At 38.6% G+C, this 26,769-nt stretch overlaps 1 protein-coding gene and 1 pseudogene across 1 annotated transcript in view; both read right to left on the bottom strand.

Annotated features, from left to right (window-relative positions):
• The window catches only part of AKAP6 (A-kinase anchoring protein 6), a 420,713-nt gene that overhangs the window by 313,961 nt on the left and 79,983 nt on the right, over positions 1 to 26,769 (bottom strand). Inside the window, exon 2 of the mRNA XM_006906869.3 lies at positions 6,270 to 6,627. Within this exon, the coding sequence (XP_006906931.1) occupies positions 6,270 to 6,593 (324 nt within the window). The 5' untranslated portion in view covers positions 6,594 to 6,627. The remainder of the gene's footprint in view (positions 1 to 6,269; positions 6,628 to 26,769) is intronic.
• On the bottom strand, positions 21,142 to 21,261 carry LOC112475599 (annotated as a pseudogene).

The raw sequence follows: 26,769 nt of genomic DNA, 5'->3' as shown, positions 1-26,769 counted from the left end.
CACCTGTCGAACAAAGGGAGGGGAGAAGCCCAGGTGGGCAGTCAGCTGAGACAGGTCCTCCAAGTCACACCCACAGCCTTTCCCCTCACTGGGCACCCACGCTGCCGCCGGATGGGTTCCAGGACTGGAAACACACTTTACCACAATCCACCACTTCCCTCCTTGCTATGCTGGGACAGACTCCTTGCTCCATGATGAGGGTAAATCCTCTCCCAAGAGCTCCATCATCCCAAGACTTCCACTGTCTGCAGTCCATCAGGCACTTGTGATGTGCCAACCCTTGCTGTGCAGAGGAGTCAAGCTTTTTTTCCAGCAAACCCTCCAGACCCCATGTGAGTTGTAACTATGAGAGTCAGGCCAAAATCAAAGAAACAGACACAAATTTCACTTAGAAGTGGTTGAGAGTAGAATTTATCTAAAGGGGGTTATCTGGGGAGCTGATTCCAGCTAAGTCGCTTCAAGAATTCTATATGTCATCCAGCCTGTACAGCGCATAAAGAATAGAGGACTTTTTGGACTTTACAAAATGGATCCCATGGGAGCCATGACAGTAACGTCAACTGGTGCATAATGGGAATGCCCTTAGGGTGTGACCAGAACATCCAAAACCACAGAAATGTCAGCCATGACTGCCCCGGATAAGCTTCCATCTACAGGGGCCGATAAGCATGAGGATCCCATCTTGTAAGGTACACATAAGTTGAACACCTCAGACAGACGATGCTCAAGCCTGACCCCATAATATCACAGACAGGTGCACTAAAGCCAAAAACTCTGACCTTCTGACCTGTCTCAGCTGCTGGCTTGGAACTGATGTGAAATATCTTTATGGCCAGTCAACAGACGCTCAGGCCTTTCAGCACCTCATTCTGTCACAAAAGACTCTGTACCTCCCCTCTCTGTGTTGAGTATTGACCTGCATGGATCCCTGATCAGTTTCTCTGAGAAAGTTCCACTCAATAAACCTGGCATTGCGGGGGAACACAAATGGTTCAAGAGTGTTATTTCATTGCCACTTTTCCTGTTCACAACACAGCCACATCATTTAGCTTATGCTGACTAGTCTAAGCCTTGCCTCTTTCCTGCGATCACATTTCCAGGTTACACATAATCTCTCTAAGAAGACTGTTAATCAGTAAGCAGAGGTGCCTAATTTGCCTATTTAGTACCCAAATACATTCATCCAGACCAAAAGTTTCAGTTAAAGACAAAACCTTTTAAGTTTCTTGATCTGATTTTCCTGCACAGGACAGCCTCTGAATCCAAAGGAGGAGGGGGAGGAAGAGTGGGTGGGTATCTAAAAATGGTTCAGCTGGCTTCTCATACTTCTTACTAAAGAATATCTGGAAGCTAAGAAGCAAAATATGTGAATCACATTTTTGGTTGAAAAAATAATAGAAAAAAACTACACAGTATAATATATTGCATTGTTTCCGTATTTTAATCTTAAGGTTAGATGTTTTTATTCACTCTATAGAACAATCACTCTCCGCCTTCCCTAACATGGGAACTTTATAATAGTGGTTTGTAGTTCATCCTGGGAGTTACAATAAAACTTCCCCTAAGAACTTGGAAATGAGGTTGATAAGAGTGATCTCTGATAAATTTTAAGATCAACACAAGGACTACAAGATAAGCAAAGCTACCTTTAAAGAAAAAGAGAGGGCTCCAGGTCCGGAAGACCTAAGACTATGCTTATTGACTAAAACCCTTACCAAAAAAAAAAAAGAGGGGGGGCGGTGAGGGGGGGCGGCAATGACCAGGCACAGCCATCAACAGAAAAATATATTCTCCTAGGCAGGTTCTCCAGGAAAGACCTCCAAGACTTGGAGACCACTCATAGACTCTCCCTGATGGATAGTAATGCTCCAAATGCACTTGGGCCTTGATTCATGCAATGCCTTTGTCCTAATTCAGTCCTCACTGAGCAGCCTTCCTTATGAGACTTCCAGTGCAAGCCTGTCTATGGGGTTAGAAAGCACTGACCACACAAACTTGGACTCATTTATATATCCACAGATGTGAAGCTGAGCCCCCATCAAGTGCCCCACCCTTATCCTAAACAACAGAGATACAGTGAAGAATTAGACATTTGAGGTCCTTGGGGCTAATGGAAACAAGTAAACAAATAAGATAATTGCAGCTAGTGATAAGAACCATAATTTTAAAAAATCTGAAAAATGGACTAGATAATTGCTGGGGAAGGAAATGGGTATTTTAAAAACAGGGATCAGTAATAACTACTTTGAGAAAGTGACATTTAATATAAAACCAGAGGTTGAGCCTACCCTGAGCATTTTCTAAATAGATTTTTAAATTTACCCAGATGAATTTTGTTATAAACAGCACTTTTCAACTAATTTTTGTAAAGCTATATATCAACACAACGGTAGAATAGATTATGGTGATAAAACTTACAGCAACAAAATGAAAGGGAGTGTGAGGCATGCAGGCAAGTTAGGTAAGGATAGCTCTTTTTTTCATGCTTGCCCTTCACCAAACATAGCACACGGGCCCCACCCTGCTCCCTACCCTCCCCCAGGCTTGCACCTCCACATGTTAGAACTTGGCTGCACCTCTGGCTGACTGCCTAATGGGGATCCAGAATCTGTTGGGCAAAGACAGAAGAAGGCAGTTTCTAGGCAGAGGGAACAGGAAAAGCTGTGAGGCATGAAGTATGCTAATATTTCTCTGGAACTTCCAATGTGCCTGAAGCTTCATAAATAAGGGAGAAGTAACGGGAGACATGACCAGAGAAGCTGACAGAGAGAGCCACAGGAAGAGACTGGGTTTTATTGCAAGCCAATAGGAAGCAAGGGGGTAATATGACCTGATGTACATTTTTAAAAGATCTCATTGGCTACTGTGTGGAGAATGAACTGCAAGGTGCTAGAGGGGGCTCTTAGAGTAGCAAGCAGTGATGGGGCTTGACCAGGGTGGCAGCAGTACTGGTGCTGAGGAGAAGTGAATGGCTTTAGGGCATATTATGGTGACAGAGCCCCAAGATTTGTTAATAGACATATATGTGTGGTGGGCAGTCATGCTTTGGCTTGGCAAAGAGTGGTGCCTGTTACTAAAACTGGGAAGACGAAGGCGGGAATCTGTGTGTGGGGGTGGGAGGGGGCGTTAAGAGCTGTCCGTGGGCATATCAGGGTTGAGACGCTCACTAGAGACACAACTAGAAATATCAGGCAGTTGGGGCTCCTGGGAGAATACTGGAGTAGATACATACACTTAGAAATTATCTGCACCTACATGGTCCTTAAAGCCATGGCATTCCCATCCCTGTGATCATTTTGTTGTTGGTGGTGTAAATTAATAAATTGAGTAATTTACCAAGGCAGTGGGAACAAAGCTGGGACTCCCCATAGCAGACGGCTGGCCTTGCCCAGGCTGGGTCTGCCCCTCTGCTTTGTCATTTACCTGAACCGAGAGCTGTTTGTACAAGGTTGTTTTGTTGTCGTAACCGCACATAAATTTCACTTAAGAGATTTTTCGTTATTCAAGCAGGCTTTGCCTAGTATAATCGCATCATGACTCACTTGCTTTTTCTGCTCTCATCCTTCCACCTTTTTGTGCCTACTCCTTTAATCATTAAGCCTTAGGACATAAGGTTCCGGCCAGCGTCAAATAATTTAAGAATAAAGCCTCAGGTCTATGGTCATGAGAATAACAAGTTTCGGTAAACTAAGGATAGCATCTCGGCTTTAGATGTGTTTCAGCCCCAGATCCCTTGAGGTGGAACAGCCTCACCAACCACAGGACCAGATGGGATGACATGATGGTTGATGTCAGAACCCGACACAATGATCAGTTACGCCAGCCCCATCCAATCACTAGCACCCATGACCCCAACTCCCTTAATTTCTATGACTATGGATTTTTTCCCTATATAGTCCCCTTGAGACACCTGGGAAGCCAGGTTTCTGAGGGCAATAGCTCACCCATATCTCTAGGACTTGCAACTCTCTAAAAAGCCTTTACTTCCTTTGCTGCAAAGCCTGTATGTATCTCATTGACTTAGATGTGCGCAGGCAGACGGACCGCTTTGTTCCGGTAGCACTGTGTTCCCACGTATAAAACACTGTACCCAGGTTCCTTTTTATTCTTGTGGATCAAAGTGGAAATCTGAAAAACTGACATGTATTAAAATCTTTTTTTAAAAAATGCATCCAAGTGCTTATTTGGTTGAATAAAGAAATATTACATAAATAAAGGGGAAACTTAACTAAGTAAATTAAGAGACCAAAACTAAACCCTTGTATAGAGGAGGCCACAACTCACTGACCAGAGCTGTTGACTTTGGGCTCAATGTGGGAAAGCCCTATAATATTGGACAATATTTGAGAACAGTACAGAGAATGTTGGTTAAATCACTTGACCTCTAAGCATCAAAAATATATTGATAGAAACTCTAGAATTAAAATAACGTAAAATAACTTCAGTTCGTCTCTTTAAAGTCATTGGTTAACTACTACTGTGTGATTACTGTCTTGCCTTTCTGTCCTCCCGGGGCTCCTTTCTCAGCAGGGGTGACAGATCACACTGAGGGACAGAGCTGGATAGAGGCAGGTGTGAGATGCCTTTTGACTGAGATGAGAAGTTGATAGGCAACTCCAGTGTGAAAAGACAAGCAAATCACCCTGGAGGTGGTTTTTCAAACACGAAACATAAGCCTGCTTGATTGTACAAAAACTTTACATTCCTATTTGGAATTAAAGTTTTAATTTTCACTTCAGTATCATTGATGTAATAAAATGAAGTAAATTGACGCATCTATGTTTTTAGGAATACTTAGCATTTTTAGTGGAGTCTTCTAAAAAATGTCCACCGCACCCCCCATTCTCCTTTATCATTTATCACCTTTTCTGTGTAAATCTGAAAGATTTTGAAGAACAGTCAACTTTTCTTACAAGCCAAATCTTATATGAACTTACGGGAGACACATGGAAATGAGCATTAAAGGGAACAAAAGAGAGGAGGGGTGAAGTGGAGCCCTCGGACTTCCATTTCACTCCAGCATCACAGAGCTGGAGAGTTACTCCTTCGATTAAAGGAACTGTGTCCCAAGGACTGCGACACATCCTTCCCTGCTTCCACAGCGGGGGAAACCAGCCCAATGTGAATTCCACTGAAGCTGGTTCCTAGCCATCTCTACATTACCCTTTTGTGCACAAGAACCTGTAGAAAGAGGACCACACAGCCCTGCTCAATCTGCGAGAAGCCCAGTCACCTTGACATTCTGGCTCTTTTGTTTACTTTCTCTCCTACCCCCTCCTTCCCTCTCGTGGACACTCCCCCATGTGGTGGCCAGATCCAGGATCCACTGAACCAGGGTGAGGAGGCTGAGCCAGCCCTGCTCTAGGCTCTAGAGCACATGCTTTCTCTTAATTGTGCATCTTTTCCTGTCGCCCTGGCGGCCCCACCCTCTAAGCCACTTAAGTGTTGAGAGCTAAGAATCTGTTTGGTCTTTGTTTTCAGAATCATTTAGGATGAACCAGTTTAGGTAAAGGAATTCTCCTTAGGATCTCATCTAACTGACTAGAAATTTACATCGGGTTTGGTGCCAACACTCTGATTGGTTATAAATCTGCCTTGCTTTTCTGGTCGTTGACCTGGACATGTATTTCCTTTGGACACCTGGAAGAGAGGAATGGCTATGGCAGGGCAAGATTTATTGTATTTTAGGTCGCTAGGCCAAAATCTCTATTATAATACTTTTTAATAGCACCTCCATTTCATTACTATCAACAGTCAGGCTTGTGAAGGGCTCTAAAAGCCACAGACATCTTTTTAATGTCTGAATTTTAGATTAGTTGTTATAAAAGCACCTTTGTTTTGCACGATGCATTGTACCTGGTTGAAAGAACACTTTCTCAAAAGAGAACACTGCCCTTCCCCATCATGCCAGAATCTACTGTTTGCCACAGATGCAGCATCAACCTCAACAGAAGATAACACTCACACACACACATATTCAAAACCACAGCTCGGTTTGATGTTTTACCTATGAGAATCTATTTATTAAACTTTTTGTAATACTTTTATTCTCCCCACTTTTCCACATTATCCTCTAAGGTCAGTTTTATTCTAGAAACTCAGCCCAGGAAAGAATTCTGTCCATGTTTGTCTACCAAGATAATGTTTTGAAACCTTATTTTTCTTTCTGGACATTCCTTCAATGAGAAACATAGATCTCAGGCTATAGGTGCCACAGCCTTTTTCACACTTCTGTCTGGAATGGACTTGAGCCCAGAGACCCTCCTTACCTTTAGCTGAACAAGATGTACATCCACATGCTTGCTGTCTGAGTCCTGCTGGACTGAGTAGGTTAGGTCCCGGACCCTCTCTGAGGTCATCCGGAGCCAAGTCTCAATTTCAGGTAAGTGAAGGACAATCTTCCAGTCTGCCCCTGTATGCAGCGGGGGTGGCTTTTCATACTGCTGGTCAGAATCCATATCTTTCATTGCCTCTTCTCCCTCACCCTGCTCCATGGTGGGTGTCAAGTTGATGGCCATGGGTGAAGCATCAGTAGCCATGGGATCCAGGTCCTGTGACCTCAGGGGGGAAAGTGTCACGCTCATGGTTAACATGGAGAAGTCTAAACCTTACTTCTTTCCAAAACAGCTGAAAGGCAAGAGGAAAGAAGAAAGCAAGAGTCAGACAAGATTGCCAAATAAAGAAATGATACTTCGCAGAAGAAACAGGATTTCTAAATTAAGCCAGATTTCTAAATTAAGAAACCATAGCTCATAGCAAAAACAGAAAGAGGTGTTTTAAGTTTCTACATAGTAGCCCCAAGACTCAGCATAAAACAGGAACACAAAACCATATAGTATTGCCTACCCCAATATCCATTCTCTCCTCATTCCTTGGTACAAAAATCCTGATTTTGGGTTATACATATTCCTGCCAAGAATTTAAAACTACATTCCCTGTCTCCAAGTGGCTAAGTTCTGACCCATGAGAAGTAAGTAGAACTTCTGTGTAGGAAGTCTAGGAGTGCTGTTTAAAGATAGCTGACTCAATTAGGAGAGGTCCCCTTTTTGTCCTTCTGCTTTTCCTCCTTCTTCTAGGCTGTGTTGTGGACTTGACAGCTAGACTTCCCACTGCCATCTCAGATGTTGGGCAAAGGATGGTAGAGCAGAGAGGCAGGGACATGGGTCCCACATGATAATGAGGAGCTACTGCGCTGGTCCTGGACTGCTACCCTGACTTCTTTTACTGAGAGAAAAAAAGAAGTTTAAGCCGCTATTATTTGGGGCTTTTCTACTACAAGCATCCGAATATCATTTTGACTATATTACAACCAATATATTCAACACATGGGATAACTAGAGAGGCAACATGTCCTAATTAGTAGAAATACTATGCTGAATTCAGGAGAGATTGCTCCTTTCTATGATTTGTCAGATAAATAGAAATCATGCAGTAATTCCAAACCTTTACTTTTGTGAAGAAAAGCATAAATCATGGATTATGTAAAATATATCTAATTAACTCGCAACCTAAATAACATAAATATTTGGTCTTGTTGAAATTTTTAGAGGATCTGCAATTTCAAGGATAATAAATTGCTCTTTAACACATAACATTAAAATGCTAATCAAATACATTAAAAATAACATTAAGTGTAAGTCATAATAAAGTAAGGTTGCTTTTTGAGATGAAGTTATTAGCTTACTACTAATCTAAATTATCTAACTATGTAATTTTCTTTCTTCTAAAACCAGTCTATTATAAAAAAACAACTTTTAGGATCTTGTACTTTAAACATTTTAAATAGATATTATTTTTAACTTCAGGAGCAGCTTCTTTTCCTTAAGGAAGTTTTTCCTTTTTTAAGTCTTTTTCTGACTACACATTCAAGTTACTTTATAGCTTCATTCCCCTGAAGATGAAGGGTGGCTAATCAAAATATGAAATTAAGTATGACTATCAGAAAGTAGCCTATTTCTTTAGATTCTTAATATTTACTTAGTAACAATGGCAAAATTATTTTACCTAAAAAACGTGGGGGGAGGGGTGAAGATCAAGAAAGCTCCCAATTTGCCTAGGAATACATAACTTCCCATACAGGAATGGGTACAGGGAATAAAAAGACTTGTTGAGTTCAAAAAAGCCTTAAAAATAAGTTACTTCTATGACATATTATTTCAGAAGCCATTCAATGCTTCAGCGTGCTGCCCTCCCCAACATACACCAATTTCTTGAGCATTTTATTTTAAAATTAAATGACAAGAAGATTTACAGATGAATTTTTCAAATCAAAATTATTTGCAAAAATTTATGTTGTAAAGTAGGTTTATTATTTTGGTTTTAGGCTTCAGTTCAACAGCTTCCTCTGCCTGATTATAAGAGGGAGAAATCCATGCCCCACAGTTTTAACTACCTTTGTAAACAGTTTTTAAAATAACAATAATACTAGACCTGGCTATTTAAAAAAAATAATAATAATTAGAAGATATCCAAGTTTCACTGGAAGGAATAAAACTCTAGGAAGACTTAGCTACCATACTACTTCTTAATAAACCATACCCTAGCATCAGATAGGCTCCAATTCTGATTTCCCAAAGCACTTTTAAATTTTTATTTAATTCATTGCCCTCTGGATGATCTGTTTAGAATCACAATCCCAGAGAAGAAACCTGATAAACAAAGATTAATAAAGGTTTCTAGTGCAAGGTCATAGAATTGGTGATAAACGATGGTGTCACAGTGGTTTCCTTTTCTAAGAAACCAGAAAACTATGTGCCTGGGCAGTGTACAAGGAACGGTTTAAGTTACACCCACCCCCACGCACCCCCAGACCCCTGCCCAAGAGGCCTGCACAACTGAAAAACAGTGCCTGGTCATTGTATTCTCTGAAACTCCTAAATCAAAGCTGGGCCTGTTCGGTGTATACATCCTACTGTAAACTAAAGAACACACCAAAGAATTGACTCAACGCAATTTATGTCTCAACATAATTTCCATAAACACCGTCAGGCTGCACACCGAACAGGCACAGGGCAGTTTTGTGTGATTTGGGGCAAGATGCTGCACATTTCTGAGTCTCAGTTTCCTTATCTGTAAAATGACAAAATTGGCCTAGATGATTCACAAGATCCCACTTGACTCTAAGAATCTGTGATCACCTATTTATCCAGAGATTTCAAAGCTATTGGAAGCATCCTGCTATGCTGAGAGCTGTGAAGATACTGAATGATGGCCTTGCATTTTAGCAAAGCACACGAGCGGCATCAATAGATTTGTCCTATTTAATGAAAAGAAATAAATTATTACTATGTAAACACATTTCGTAAATCATTATTTACACATTATGTGTTGCTAATTCTTTCCAGAGGAACAAATATGGAAGATTATTCCCTCTGTGGGTTTGCAATTTAAGATTGACAACACAGATGTGGTTATACATGTAGAGGACAAATAGAATAAAATTAAAACATTGAACAAAATTATAGCTGGTGTGCATCACACGTGAGTAAAAGGCAAGGAACCCTTACATTCAAGCTGCAAAACAAAATTTTCCTACTTTATAACATTTCAACCTAGATGTGATGTTTCTGTATTTAACTGATCAGATTGTAAACAAGAGAATTTCCATAACCCAGTGAAGTAAGGTGAAGCAGCACTTTATTTATTTTAACTTCCATTTACTTTCCCTAACACACCTTCGCCACTGGGAAAATGATACCATACGTGTCACAATAGCATAGCAAGCCTGAGAAGTGGCATGAAATTGATTAATTACCCATTTTCATAGAAAATAATTACTACAAACATTTAATTTTCAATTCCAGTAGTTCACATTTAAATGACCACTCACGGATAACCAAACTCTACTTCTGATTTTCACAAAGTCTCATCTGATTTAAAAAATAAATTTATAATTTAAATGAAAATTGCTTCACATTGTAAAGGCTTATAGTAACAATCTCTGTGTATATTTTTCCTGCCCTTATTATGACTATTCGAGCTTGCTTTCCCATCAAATTAATTATTCCATTCGAATGCAAACAAATAAAAGGAAACTCAGTACAAGTCTATGCTTTCTTCTAAATACTCTAAGTTTTGTAAAGCATCTTGCAATAATATTCCTTTCTAGTAACAAAGAAATTTTTAAAAACTGAAGAAAAAGCCAGTACACAACAACTTCTGAAGATGCAAATGAAAACACTGCCCCAAGTGCATACAGGTACCCACCCACTTACATCCCTGGCTCCAAAGCTGCGTCAGAGGCTCCAGCTTTTTGGAGCCCAGTGACCTCCGCTTCCCCTCCTCTCGCCAAGTGCTTATCTGTGGCCACCTTTCTGGCATTAGAGATAATGCCACCTTTATCCCAGAAGCTGTTAAAAATAACATAGACCAAATCCTTTCCTTCCCACAAATCTAAAGAAGATTCAATGTTTAAAGTGCAAAAGCTGAAAGCAGTAAATGTTTTCAGGCCTTTTTCTCTTTTTTAATTTGTGGAAAGGGTCTTCCCATCACACTCCATTTATTATCCTATAGAAACAGAAGAAACAGACCATGGATATCTTGCTAACGAGGACTGATTCTGCTATCTCCCTGAGAGTCCACGAGTTTTGAGTCAAAACCTAATATTAGTAGAATGCATTCAATTTGAATAAGACACATTTAAATGAGAGTTTTCTTCCACCAAACGAGCAAGCAAAAAAAAAAAAAAATGCAGCTACACAGCCATCATAGCTGCCCACTTCTCTCTCCATCCTCTTATAATTTTCTCTCTTAAATAAAAGAATAGAAAAGCAGGGAATCTGCCGACTGTACTCACTGTAAATGCTTTTGTCCCTAAACGTCCTTCAGGATTAAGCGTCTGGCTCCTCCTTTTTTCCCCCTTTGGGTTCTCTTCTTGTGGCCAAACAAGATAAAGGCCAGTGTCAGGGCTGCTCCATGACAGCAGGACACTGGCAATTCTGTAAGGCACCAGCCTCACACACCCTTAGTGACCTAAATTGCTCACAAAGAGCGGGCTACTGTGCTGTCCCTATTTGGAAGCTAATGTATAAGCTCCAGGCCTGTGCAGTTATAGGCAGGCCTTTTGCAAACAAGCGGTGATAAGTGAGCTGAGAAAAAGGAGACCGTTGCCAAAACGAGGCTCATTATGGAAAAGAGTGTTTGGGTAGACAGAGCATATCCCAACACAGGTCAGAAGAACCAGAAATGTAATACCTCTGAAACTGAGCAATCCTAAAGCAGGTTCAAGCTCTCTCTCTTTTCTTAGGAAGAAACTGTTTTTTTTTCCTAGCAAGAGCATCATCATGTGTATAGTCTGAGAGGCAGTCTTATCGTCATGTAAAGTAACTCCAAACCTAAATACTTACTCTAAATCTTTCTGTGCTCTGCTTATTCTTTAAAAAACAAGTGAGAGACTAAAGCATAATTCCAGCCAAATTAACAGACCTGTATGCTATAAAGCACGTTATAAAACTGAGGAAGAGAAAATTATTAGGCATCACTAAGTGTTCATTTTTCTCCCTCTTTGTTTTTTTCTTTCATATTCTCATAGTCACTCTTCGCAGAAGCTATTCATAGAGATACTGAACTTTGAAAGAAAAAAAGTTCCACTGGAATGTTTCTTTTTTTTTTTTTGTCTAAGGTTAGTTCTCATGCTTTGACTGAATTAAGGAAAAATAAATGAACTCAAGATACACATCTTATATCTAATTCCAGGATTCTGGAATCAGGCTCTATGAAGATAACACAAAAACATCACACATTTAATAAATTGCTTAATTAAATGTCGTGGCCTACCTACATGAATGAGGCTCTAATTCATCACCTAATTTTAAACCTTGCTGTCTACCTACCTTTCTGGCCTGTTGCGAGATTAAGAGTTGGGAAATTCTGAATGGCTTTAAACTCTTAAACAAGAGAGCCAAAGCGCTTCTTCCATGTAGTAAGTTAAATTTGTACTTAGGGTAAAAAAGAGAGAGTGGCTTTAGTAAGATGCTCCTAAAGAAGTTTCCATGATCACTGATTCTTCCTTCTCCTTGGCCCTCTTCTCCTCCTGGCTCCATGCCCTCCAGAACTCACCTGGAGTAACACGGTTTACTGAGATCACTGCGGAAAATCCAGATTAGTCTCACTTTCTAATCCTCCCACCATAACAGAGCAGCCTGCAAATGGATATCAGTGAGAAGGACTTTAAGCTTTAAGCGGGGAGGGAGAAGATGAAGGAAGACAGCATGAAAATAGTGAACTCTACAATTTAAAAGATCTTTTTGGTGTTATTATTGATGTTCCCTGTCTCTCTTTTTTCCCCTTTAATGTGTCGTTTGTATACGGCTGTGTCCCCAGACAACTGTCTGATTACATCCTGCTAATCACAAAGAGAACACACATGCCCTCCCAGGTCTTCTCCCCTCAATCACCACTAACTCCCTCGCCCAGAGCATAGAGCCTCTGTCAGCCATAACACACTTTCTCCATCAAACCATCCTCCTCCCTCTATCCCCAACACCATCCCCAATTATTTAGATCCTTCGATTATTTAGATCCTTCTCCTATGACAGGGACTCCCAGATAGATTCAGGGACCCCCGTGTTTTCCTTCCCCCATTACTGTAGTCAGTTTCTGTCACTCAGAGATTCATTTGGCTGCATCAGCCAGTCATCTGTGAATAGTACTGATGGTCATGAGTATGTAGACCTAGATTCAGCAAACACTAATGAGTGTTCACATTCCCTCCCCTTACCCCAACTTGCTAATAATCGCCTTTAAGTATCAGGCAGCCACCTTTCTGTTGTTCATGAAAATGTCTTGAGAAGAACTGGTTCTGTAAATCTCCAGTACATAATTTATACAGTTGTTGCTTCTGTCAATGATATTAACATACACACACACACACACACACATACACACACACACACACACACACACACACACACAAATAAAACAAGATTCATTCTAGACCAACTGAGATTACTAAGAATCAACTACGTATATGGTTTTATGTGTATATATGGCATCATAATTATCCTCAAGAAAATTATAATTCAATAGAAACAATTTCCCTCCCTCCACTTTCCCCCTCACATACACATTCATGCACACACCCCCACTAATAATTATTGCACACACAGGATATGAACAAACAAAGCCCCGTGAGGCCTTAGTGGAGTGCATTAAGCATAAGGGAGAACCTTTACTCAAGAAGATAACATCTGAAATGGGCTGGTAATAATGGGTATGATTTAGATGGGTAGTATGAGGAAAGAATTCCAGTCTAGGGGAACTACATGGACAAAGATACCTCAACACCAAGAAATTGGGAGAATCAGCAAATAATTCAGTGTTGACAGGAATTGGGAGCTTAATGGGGACTAGAAACAGATAAATCTATAGGTAAGTTACAGCCATATTATAAAATGGCTGTGAACGCCATGCTATGGAGTTTGGAATGAATCTCACAGGAAGCAAGAACTCTAAAAAGGTTGTAAAAAAAGAGAAATACTCTTATTTATCAAGAAAATGAAATGAGAAATCAGCATTATGAAAGGACCAGCATCCTCTTTTCCAGGCAGACTTCATTAATATGAAATGTAACCTTAAAAACCTCTTTCTAGCTCAGAAAAAAAGAGAGACAGACTGGGAAGAGCTGGGGGAGATTAAGAGAGAGGGAGACTTCAGTTCTGATTTTAGATCGGAGTGATTAAAGGAGTTCAGTGCTCTGTCCTACCTACTCCATTAAATATAAAAAGAATTCTCCATTTTTAGTTCTCCATTAACCCTAGCATCAGATATTTGAAGAGGAAATATTTTAAGGATCCTATTATGCAATGTTTTACTTTTTTCTTATTCTAAAATTATTTTTAATTATTTAAAAAGTACTATAGTTTAATTAAAACATTGTAAAAATAGATAACATTGAAGTTAAAAGATCCTCCTCTACCCCTGCATTCCCACCACCAGTCAATAAGTGATAAGAGACTATTTCTCTTTTGTAACCTTGATATGTAAAGTAAAAAGAAAAAGAGCCCTTTAAAGATTCTGAAACTTAAATTAGTTATTTGTATTAACACAGCAACATAGAAGTGTTTGTTAATTCAATGTTTATCGACCGGGTGTTAATAGGTATTCTATTAAAAGTTGCTACTAACAAATAAATTGAGATGGTGCTGGGTGATTTCTAGGTAGAGACAGCCAACTGAATATATGTATCTAATTTTGCTCCTTCTAGAAACTCTGCAAACACTACTGCAGAGGATTTTTTGGCTTAAGGTTTAGTATAAATACTCAAGAATTGGAAGAGAAACAATAATATTTTCAGAAGCTAGGAATTAGATGAACAAGTGATACATGCCTTAGTTGACTCAGTAAAGGTAAATCCTAAGCCAGCAGTGCAGAGAGCAAACAACCAACCTAATTTTACTTCAGAATCCTTTAAATATTTTGAAATTGGTGGAACAGGTACTTGTAGAAGAGGTAAGAATGTGTAGTGAAAAATTAATTTTACCTAAAGAGAAGTCTGGCCTTTGTCCCGACTCCTGGGAGGTAACCTCTAAACCCTTGGAATTTCTCAGTGAGTATTTTTTAATTTATGATGAGTCCCTCAGACCACACCTGACTGTTTATGCTGACAAGATGACTCAGGATGGGGGCTAGCTAGACAGAAAGACCAACCATGTGATGAGAGGGGCTGGGTCTTTGAGCAACCACAGGGGCAATCATTCAATCAATCATGCCTAAGTAATGAAGCCCCAATAAAAACTATGGACACTGAAGCTCAAGCTAACTTCCTGGGGTGGCAGTGCTATATGAGTACTGTCACACATCAATGACAAGAGGGTAACACATCCTTGAGGACATGGAAGCTTTGTATCTGGAACCTTCTCAGTCCCAGATTGCACCCTATGTGTTTATTCCTTTGGCTGGTTCTGATTTGCATACTTTTACTATAATAAAATTATGATCATAAGTATAGTATTTTCCTGAGTTCTGTGAGTTAATCTATTAAATCATCAAATCTGAAGGAGTCTGTAAAGACCCCCCGATTTTTAACCAGCTGGTCTGAAGTGAGGATAGCCTTGGGGACACCTGAACTTGCAGCCAGTGTCAGAAGTCTTGGGCAGACTGGCAATCCTGGAGGACTGTACCCTAAACCTTCAGTCTGACCTAACTCTGGGTAGAGAGGCAGTGATACATCAAGAATATTGACTTTGATTTTAAAAATGTTTAAATAGCAGACTCTAGGCATTTCTTAATCTATGCTGCTAGGTGGTTGCCCCCACTCCCAATTCTGGTAGAAGACTGGAGAATATATTCTCCAGAAAGGATCAATCAGAGACTCTTTGGACTTAAGGGCACTGGGCACAGTTGATGATAAAAGTACCGTGAAAACAAGGAAATTGAATTAACATAGTCATTCTGTGTGCTGAGACTCCCAGCCTTCTTCCCCAACTTGACTCTCCGAAGCCTTGACCCTCCAATCAAGAGACTAGAGATCTTCTCTAGGAGATATGATCAGTCCAAGAAGACAAGACACTGAAATTGGCACATTCAGATCACCCTATGGTGACATTCACAGTCAACAGGCCTGCCCACATATTCAGAGCATTCAATCGGCTTTCTAGTCTCCTACTCCTAAATATGATCAAGGATTAGCAGAGATTTAGGGAAAGCTCTGGTATGGATAACAGAACAAAAGCAGGCAGACAAAAAAACCTCAACCTGAAAAAAACAGATTACACAGAAGAAGATGATTTTGGTAAAAAAGAAATATTATCAGAGATAAGACACTGTATTCATGAAATGTATTATCAGAGATATTTATTTTTAAAAAAGAGGTATTCATAAAACAAAAAATAATTTTAGAAAAATAAATACGTGATAGCAGAAAGGGAAATCTCACTACGATGGCTGAAGACAAAGCTGAAGAAATCTCATAGAAAGTAAAGCAAAAAGGTAAATAGAAGTTAGGAGATAAAAGGAGGTTCAACAACTGGAGAATATTAATTCATGAAGGCAAAAGGAAATAGAAAGGAGAAAATCATCAAAGAAATATTTTAAGAAAATGAAGAACATGAGTTTCAAGATTAAAAAGACCCATTTAGTGTATGAAAATAGACACATACTACGGCACTTTATTTGAAATCTCAGATTAGAAAAAATGATCTTTAAGTTTAAGGTAGAGGCGTATACAAGTGTGGGGGTTCAGAATGAGTCACCCCAAGATGTGCCTCTGTGCTGTGCGAATTGTTTTGAGTTAAAAGCAACTTTAGCAGTGGCTCATGAGAAACTTCTGCTCCTCCCTAACTACTTAGAAGAACTTTTCTATGGGACAGAGCAAATTCTATTTACTAAACATCTGCTGTTCTTATTGCCCTGCATTGACCCTTTGAAGTCACCAAGGTACCTTACCTCATTCTTACCTCAGAATGTCTTATGTACCATGTTCTCTTTCTGTCTCTGAATTTCTTGTGCATATGGGATCTCTGACTCTTTAATGTATGCAGGGTTGCCATACATATGTTATGTATTAAATTTGGTTATTTTCTCTTGCTAATCTGTCTCATGCCCATTTGATTATTAGATCAGTCACAAAAAAAAAAAAATCTCTGAGGGTAGAAGAAAGTTTCTTCCTCTCCCACACAAAGAATCATAAATTAAATTGCTTTGGATTTCTCAACAGCAACTGTGATATTGTGATTTATAATAAGAACTATATATTTAGCCTTTGTGCCATTTCTAGCACAAAGCTTCTAAAATTCTTGGAGTTTCCTAAACACAAGAGCAATGGGAGCATCTTTTGTTATAGTTTTTGGTCTTTTGTCCTTGGTTTCTGAAATACCTCCAGAACCATAAAGGTGAAAGAAGTGTCTTGTTATTCATAACAAGATTCTTACAACCACACCTGAGCTTATGTTAATAAGGTGACTTTTGAAGAGCCTGTAAAAATGGGGGCTGGTTGCTAGGGAAACCAACCAAGAATAGAGGGTTGAAATTTTTAGTCTCATCCCTCAACATCTGAAGAAGAGAGAGAGGCTAGAAGTTCAATCACTCACTAAGGCCAATAATTTAATCAATCATGCCTAAGTAATGAAGCCTCTGTAAAAACTCAAAAGAACAGAGTTCAGAGAGCCTCTGGATTGGTGAACGAGAATACACCCACATGCTAGGAATGTGAAACACCCCAAACTCCATGGGAACAAAACCTCCTGTGCTTGGGACCCTTCCAGGCCTCACACACCCAATGTATCTCTTCATCTGGCTGTTCATTCATATCCTTGCCTATCCTTTGTAATAATCTAGTAAGTAAACTGTTTTTTTTTCTGCATTCTGTGAGTGGTTCTACAAATTAATTGAAACCGAGGAGGGAGTCAATTTATAGCCAGTGAGTCAGACCTACAGACAACCTGGACTTGCAATTGGCATCTGAAGTAAGTGAGGGGAGGGAAACAGTCTTGTAGGACCGAGCTCTGAAACTGTGGAATTTGACACTATCTTCAGGTAGATAATGTCAGAATTGAATTAAATTATAGGACACCCATTTGGTATCACACAATTGCTCGGAGTGGATAAAACTACCACAAATGTGGTGATCTGAAGTGCCATAAGTGAAATAGAGTATTGTGAGTAGGGGAGACACACAGGAATGTTTTTTTCCATAGCAGCAACATTGGACACTAGAAGACAGTTTTTTCCCTTTAAGAAAGAAAAAGAATTCTAGCATAGAATTGCATAGCAAGAATAATGTAAAGTGATAAACAATCAAATGTGGGGACAAAATATATTTTTAGATATTTTAGTTCACGCACACGCAATAACAATGTCCCACACACTTTTCTCATGAAATAGCAGAGTGTCTCTAGATTCTCTACCAAAAAATAAAAAATACAAAGAAGAGTAAACCAAGAAAGAGGAAGACATGAGATGCAGAAAAGAGGAGACCTAGAATGCCAGGGTGCTGGGGGAGGGAAATCTCAGGATGGCAGTTGTGTACCAGGCAAGGAAAGCATCCAGTCCAGGTTGTACCGGGTCAGAAAGCTCTCAGAAAGACTGTTTTAAACAGACGACTTTGAGGGAAAACCTGATGTGAATGAACATACCTACCTAGAAGAGATTTATTCAGCTGGTGGAGAATAGAGGGTTAAATTAGAGATGAACATGTAGAAACTAAGCAAATTATAAACTATACAAAGCTGTACAAAAATAGAACAGGAATCATATTACTCTATGTGGTTTAGCTAAAAATTGCATTTACTTATTCTTAATAATAAACATCAATGTTGATATAATCCAAATCAAAACATACTTTTACAGGAAGAACGCTGGGGGCAGGGGGGTCCATGTACATGTGCACTCCTGTGAGAGAAAGAGATGGTGAGGGGTAAGGAGCTAAATCAATTCTCATCTTTCATACTGAGAAGTCAATAGATAAAGATAAGAGAAAAATTACTCAGGAAGTAGCCCCACTATTGTATTGTTTCAAAATGGAGGTAGTTGCCAAAAGAATCAGCTAAAAGATGAAAAACAGCTGCCTCTGGAGAATGGGAAATGGAAAAGAAGAGGGCCCGGGACTACTGTTTGTCTTAAACCTCAGAACTACTTGATTCTTAACTATTTGTGTGCAAACATAAAACTTAAAAATATCTAGATTAAAAAATAAAAGATGGGGCTTTAATACTCTCAGGTGCATTGAACATCTCTAAATAGGGGATAGGAATATAGGGTGCATTAGTTCCCAAACTTCTTTGACTATGAAAATGATTATTTTTGTTGTTTGTTTTTTAATAGAGAATGGCACAGGACTGGGTAGGGGCACTCAGTTAAAATGTTAAGTTTAAAATTGTACCCACTCACCTTCTGAAACACTGTATTTTTTAATACAAAATGCTCACTGTGATTCAGTTCAATAATAAGGTTGTATTTATTTCACTCAAATATTCCTTTAAGAAAGAATTGCTTCCTATGAACTAAATCTGATCTCATGATGAAAGCCACAGATGGTTAAGTGATCAAGTTGAAGGTAAGGTTATTTCATTATTTGTCCAACAAGTAGGTATGTTCTGGAGTGAAGTACTTTTATTTTTGAAGACAACCGAATCAAGCTGAAATACCAGATAATGAACAAAAGCCAAATCTTTTAACTAACATTACATTTGTTTTTTTTGTTCATGCTGTAACATGAGAACACATCAAATAGCTACCCACACTGCTATTCTTTCATAAACAGAAGGCATTTTACGGGTGATGAACTCTCATAAAGACCAAGATTTTCAAAAGCATTACTTCCTATTCACTATTATTTCCTGCTCACCCTAACTTCCCAGACATGCAGAAAGGATTTTCTTTAGAAGATTCTGATATCAGATTAAAAAATACTAATAGGAGATGGCAAAGGCTTTTATTATCCAAAGTTCTGATGTGATCAGAGATCTTTCTGCTGAATGTTCTTTATTACAAAAAGAATAATTAATAGTCTGGTATTATGTCTGCTTTTCAAAGAAACAATTTCAAAAAGGTAAAATCTGTTTATTTCAAATACTTTATAACAATTTTGCTTAAAATACATCAAGTTCATTAAATACTGTGAAGTATTTCTGCCCAACCAGTCATCTAAATTGAAGGCATCTGATAAAGTATAACTTGTTCTGACAAGAATTGGTGTTTTAAAAACTAATTCCTAGAACAAATAAAAGTTATATACCATGGACCTTCCAAGAAAAATAAAATACATATTTTCTAGTGAAAAGCAGATAGGCAGAAACGCATGGGACATAAACCAGCTTAGCATAAATTCATCTTCATTGAATTTTTATCTTTTTCTTAATAAATTATATATTACTTTGCTTCATGAAATAAATAGCAATAATAGAAACTGCTGAGTAAGAGCTAATGACAAAAAGCCTCTAAAAGGAACCTAGCACACCCTTCATCAACCCTAGAAAATTAAGTATAGATTGAATATTACCAGATGCTTTACCAGATACTCCTTTCAGCAAATATAGAAAGACAGATTTTATTTTTTTTTAATTTAGGGTCCCCCCTAGATCACAGGAGTATAGAGGGCAAAAAAAATGCAGAACATTGTAACAGGCCAATTTATACTCTCTCCCCTCTGCCATAAGAATGCTAAAGCATAAGCTGAAAACAAAAACCCTCCAGCCATTTGATTTTATCACTTACCACTAACCAAGTCTATCTGTGGTCACCATCCAAGCACATGAGCATTATCCAAGGGTGGCTGACATCCAAGAGTTATTCAGACACTTAAAAGCTAACTATCCCTACCTTTTTATTTTAATGTTTCATATCTTGCTTTGTTAGCAATGTTTATAATCGATGTGACACTCAGAAATAATTGGTCCTTCTCCAAAAGGCTTTAGAAATCGTCCAATTATAATTTTTCAATTAATGCTTCACAGTCATATCACACATCACATGACACAGCTATTTTGGTCTTACTTAGTCATTTGCAGCCAAATACAATGAATCTCAGATAAATTCTGCTTGTCATAGTTTCTATTCATTGTGCCCTTTGCCATGATCCTATCATTGTTAATAGTTCTGTTTGATTCAAACACTGACTGGGATATTCAAGGTCCTTTGAATGAGTTTCCTCTACAAGAAGTGTTACTTCCTATGCCTGAAAACGAACAATCCAGAATATTTCATTAACATGCGGCTGACTCAATTTTTAACATAAGTGCATTTTGAATGACCTTTAATTAAGCTGGAGTCTATAAGTTTAGAGTTCTGTTTTATTTCATTTTTATCATAATGTAAAATACAAACAGCTGGGAGAATATGTTTTTCTCTCTGCTTCTCCCATAATGTGTGAAATAACATGAAAATTAGAAAGAACACAAATTTAGAAAGATTTATAAAGAAGAAAAGGAATACACTACTTCTGCTCTCTTTTGGTTACATTTGCATGGAATAATATCTTTTTCCATCCCTTCATTTTCTACCTGTATGTGTCCTTAAAAATGAAGTGAGTCTTGTATGTAGCATAGTTAGATATTTTTAAAATCCATTTAGCCACTTTGCATCTTTTGATTGGAGAATTTATTTGTTTGTTTGTTTGTTTGTTTAGGCAAGGCAACCTTTGGTTGACCTCACAGATTGCAAGGATCTTGTCAGCTTACAATCCTTTATTTTTTTTTTATTTTTTTACACCTGCATCACCTGGTCTTCCTAGGTGGTCTCCCATACCAAATACTAACCAGGCTTGACCCTGCTTAGCTTCCAAGATCAGATGGGATCAGGCTTGTTCAGAGTAACATGGACATAGACTTCATTGGAGAATTTAGTCTATTTATGTTTAGGGTAAATTATTGGTATGTAAGGACTTACTACTGCTATTTTGTTAATTGTTTTCTGACTGTTATTTTAGTTCCTTTATTGCTTTCTTCCTCTCTTGGCTTCCTTTATAATTATTTTTTAGTGGTATTTTTAATACCTTTCTCTTTATCTTTTGTGTAACTACAGAAATTATGATGCTTACATAAAGCATCTTATAGATACACCAGTCTATTTTAAGCTGATAATAATTTACCTTGAACTTCATAAAAAAAACTACACTTTTCTCTTCCCCTCACATTTTATGCTATTGATGTCATCACACTTAACATCTTTTTATTATGCATCAATTACCAAATTATTGTAGCTATAGTTATTTTTAATATTATTATTTTTTAACTTTTATACTAGAGACATAAGTGGTTTACACACCACCATCACGTCATTAGGATATTCTAAATTTGACTACATGTTTACCTTTACCAGTGAGTTTTATATGTTTTCATGTTGTTAGTGTTCTTCCATTTCATCTCAATAGACTCCCTTCAGCATTTCTTATAAGGTGATTCTAGTGGTGATGAATTCTCTTAGCTTATGTTTGTCTGGGAATTTCTTAATCATTCCTTCATTTCTGAGGAACAGTTTTGCCTTCAACACATATTTCTGTTTGGTGTTTCCTATGTTTCTATTTTTTATTAAACTCATTTTGCCCATGCATTGCTTTCTTGATTTTTAGTTGTCATCTGTGTTGCATTTCATTCACTTCCTTTAAGATGGCTATTTTTAATTATTTGTAAGACGAATTGCAGATCTCCATTTCTTTGGGGTTGGTTACTGAAACATTATTAGTTTCCTTTGGTGGCATCACATTTGCCTGATTCTTCATGATCCATGTAGACTTGGATTGGTGTCTGTGCATTTGAAGGAGCAAACACCTCTACCGATCTTTACAGACTCATTTTAGGAAGAAAAAACCTTCTCCTGCCTATTCCTCAGGTCAAAGGGATCACCTCCGGAATCACAGTTGTGCTGGATTGGAGCTGGTTATAAGGCTGTCACTGGCATGCAGTGAGATTGGTGGTTGGCATCTTGTTACCAGGGTCTTGAGTGGGTGTGGATCGTGCCTGGTCACTGGGTGGATGGAACTGCCTCCAGTATTTTGTTCAGTAAGGTGGTGCTGGGACAAGTGTGCACTTTGGGGTCCATAGTTGGGTCCTCAGGCAGTGGGCCTATTACCAGATGTATAGCAGATATAGCTCTCACCAGGACCCTGGGAAGACTGCTTTCTGATCACTGGATGGGTCCCTGGGCAGGCAGGACTGGCCCTGGACCATGCCCCATGGCTGTTTCAGGTTCTCTGTCACCTGGTTCTGGAGGCATAGATAGGCATGTCTCTTGCCAGGTCCCTGAGCAGGCTGGAATGGTCCTTGACTGTGACTAGAGGGGCTGAAGCCAAATGCAGGGCCCTTTCAGGATCTCCTGAGGTGCAAACATGAGTGCCTCCTGCCTGGTTCCTTTGCCAGTTGGACTGCTCATGAACTGAGGCTAGGAGGGCCTGAAAACAAGTATAAGACCCTTTCAAGATTTCCAAGGGCACAGATAGATGTGTCTGCTGCTTGGTCTCTGTGCAGGAAAACTTCTGGCAGAGTGAAGCTATGAAGAGACTGGATTACAGGACCTCAGGGTGCAAATGAGAGTGTCTTCCACTGGGACCTTGGACCCTCGGAACTCCTGACACGCTGACATACTGTGGCTGTGAAGAAGCTGGAGCCACATATAGGGCCTTTTCAGGACCTCCAGGGTTGCAGATGAGAGTTTCTTCTGACTGGTCCTTGTGCCAACAGTCCTGCTCACAGACTGTGGCTGGCAAGGGGCTACTGCCTGGTATAAGGCCCTTTCAAGGTCTCCAGGGAGCACAGACAAGAGAATCTCCTGCTGGATGAAGTCTCTGTACTTTTAAACCAAGTTTCTGGGTCTATATTACAAAAAATATATATATATGCCTATCATTTCACAGGGTTCTTATAACCTTACATATTTAAATTTATATATTTAACCTTATTTTATAAGGCTTATATTTAACAGGATCTCGGTATTCACGCGAAAAGGTAAAACACTGTTATTTTACTACAAAATTTAAAATATTTATCTTGATGAGGGCAGAACATTTTAAAATAGCATCTTGAGTTCAGACTATGAAGCAGTCACTTGAATTAAATAACACTGGTTTTTATTATTCAAAAAGTAATCTAAAGTCTTAAAATAACATATGCAATTCTTAAATACCTATTGAGTATCTGCTCAGTTAAGGCAATCACAGGGGCATACATAGTATGGATACACACAAAAATCATTACACTAAAAACCTAAGGAAATGCATGTGCATCGCATACAATAACACTGTTGGATGACATCAACCAATGACTAATAGAGGGTCTTCTTCACCTGTATATTGCATTATACCTTCCAAAGAATTCATCATCATGCAGATTTAACCCTTTCTTCTTCTTCTCTTTTACTTCTTTTTCCAGTATCACCAGTTATTTTTGTGTCCATGAAATGTTTCAAGAGAAAATTTTCCAAAATTCTCATTCTCAGGTTGTAATTGGATCAATTACTTCTATTTAAAACTGAACTGGGGGGAGCGGTTTAAAAATAAAATAATTACATCTGCTTCAAACTAAACATGCATCCAAATTTAGTTATCTGAACAAAGATAAATTTAACTCAGTGAATGGATTAGTCTGGTAAATTATTTAAGACCATTCGCTCCCTAGGGCAAGACTAAATAGAGATCTGAACTGCCCAGAAATTGCACTTTGGTCATTCTCTCTTTGTAACTTGGCTACAAAGTGAAAGAGCTTCAATTTTTTTCTCCACACTATGTGTAATAAACAATACCTAGAGAATAAGAATAAAATATATCAATATGTTATGTCAGCAGAAATTTTTCACAAGATGAGCTCTGACAGGCAGAACAAAATGTTCCCAGCAGAAGATATGGAGATTCTACACAAGCATAGATAGTAGACAGGGCATCATTTCCCAAAATGTGGTCCATGTAGTACTGGTCCCAAGAAGTATTTATAAGAAAATGTTTAAAGATTGAACGTCTCTGGGAAACACTGCTTACACACTCCCGCTATGGGAGATACACAGCACATATTAGCTCCTAGGAGTCTTCAGAAAGATACTTATTTCTGTTTAATTCAGTGTTTTCCAAACATTTTTCTGCATTAACAGAACTAGTGCTCCTTAGGACACTTTGGGGAACACTGCTCTAGAAGATTCCAAATGTTCTTTGTATACAAGAAGAGTGTGGATTCCAGACCTCATATGGACAAAGCAGGCAGGCTTTCCTACCCAGCGTCCTGGCCCTTTGACTTCAGCAGTCCCTGCTCTCGCATTCCCAGGCTCACTCAACCTCAAACTACCAGTATTAAAAAGAGAAAAGACTGTAAGTCATGCCTAGTTTCCCATTTTATTTACCTTTTAATTTCAACTCTGAATCTCTCATTCTGCTTTTGAAAAGCTTATGTCCTTTTCAGTATTTTCCTCGTTTCGGACTGGGACCCTTTATCTGGCATTCTAGATACTGGCTACCTAAATCTATGACTAATTTCTGACACTGGCATTGTTGGTGCTCAGTGTCTAAGTTTTCCCTTTGACCCTCTTGCCTGTCAATTTAGGTCTTACTTTGGGTTCATCATTCTTCCTGTCACAAAATCAATAAAAGCTAACCCCAAACTGTGACAAGGAGATATACAAATCCAACAATGTTTCTTGCAGCTTGGATTCATCCATCAGTCTATGAAGAAATGCTTGAAGAGCTTCTTCTCTTTGAGACATTATGCTAAGAGCTGTGGCAAATTCGAAAAGCATGCTAGCAGGGCACTTCACTTTCAGTTATGTTTGGGGGATGAATTAGAGCAGAAAGCAATGGAGAAATCTGTGTTTCAATAACTGTGAAATTCCCCCGTCTCATGGATGTATATTACAAGGATTTAAGAATGGCTTGCCCTGAAAACTTTTTTTTTTTTTGGTCTCTATGACCATCCCTTACTTATTTGATGCTATCCTTACATGGTATCTTTAGTTGATCAGGACAAGAAGCTGTTAAAAAGACAAATCAAAGCAGCATACCCACTCTTAAGGACCTCTGGATAGCCTTCACAATAGAAATCTAAGAGACACCATATATAGAATGGCAAGTATAGGATTGATTGCCTTGTTTACAATGAAAATCTCTGAATTCAAGACAAAGACATACAAAAGTGCATTGTCTATACCTATTCTCAGCCCATCCTACCATCTTTTTTCTTTAACCAATGGCATTTGTATTTGTTAAGAAATAATAGGACTAAACCAAGGCAGGTTGCTGATACCATCATCCCTGGCATGTGTCACTGAAGATCTACTGTGTGTATGAGCACATTGGCATAAGCTGATTCATTTTAGAAAAATCATTTCCTGGTGATTTGAGGAGTGTGACCATTGGAAGCTCCTTTGGGGTATTTAGCAATGAGTTTTTAGCTTCCCCTCCTAAGGATTCAATAGAGCCACAAGAGGAAGTGAGCAGTAAGTTTCTTTTGGCTGTAACATCTGATAAAATGGGATCCCTGAGTATTTATAATCCATTATTTTATGCAGACATAACCTTGCCCAAAGATACCTGTCAAAGTTGATGGTATAAAAGGGGAGAGTGGTATTGAGTTGATACTATGTGCACAGATTATGAGGTATGTCACATTATCATGGTAACATGTCATGACATTTAATTTACTTCCAAAAGATACAAAGAGGATGGTAAACTCTTCAAAATCGAGAATTATGTAACAATTTTGCATCCCACATATCGTCTCACTCAGACCCTTCTGCATGGCAGGCATGTGAGTAACAGGTATTGAATATGTGAATGAGTCAGGGAATAGGTAAAAGTGCGAGTGCATGAATGATTCAATTAGTGAGGAACTAAAGGCTTTATATGAATGAGCTGGCAGACGATTTTATGCTATATATTGAAAAAGTGGCTATGAAATTGTTAAAGAGAAAACTATGGAGAGGTTGAAAGCAGTGTTGGAAAACGTTTTATTTACTTATTTTTTAGCAACAATGGAGACTTTTGAGATAACACTCAATCTGGACCTTATCTCACAAAAACCAAGATACTCAAAAAATCTATCCTCTTAACAATGCAAAAAACAAAGCAAAACAAAAACAAAAAAACAATTCCTGGTATTAGCAGGCAAATGAAGCAGCCAGTATTATAGAAACATATTGGAAAAGAAAAAAATTATTTTAGACTTCTGAGGAAGATAGATAGACAAATGCTCTCATTAGCCTTTGCTCCCTCTCAAAAATTCCCACAAAAATATTACTAAAATTAAAAAAAAAAAAGAGTAAGAGATGTAATAATAATAAGAGAATTTTGGAAACCAGAATACAAACTGTCAAGAAATAACTGGTTTAGCAGATGTGAGAAAGCTAAATCTGGCAGTAGGG

Source organism: Pteropus alecto, unplaced genomic scaffold, assembly GCF_000325575.1.
Source record: "Pteropus alecto unplaced genomic scaffold, ASM32557v1 scaffold171, whole genome shotgun sequence".
NCBI classification, from domain to species: Eukaryota; Metazoa; Chordata; class Mammalia; order Chiroptera; family Pteropodidae; genus Pteropus; species Pteropus alecto.
This window is presented reverse-complemented; position numbering and strand designations above follow the sequence as displayed.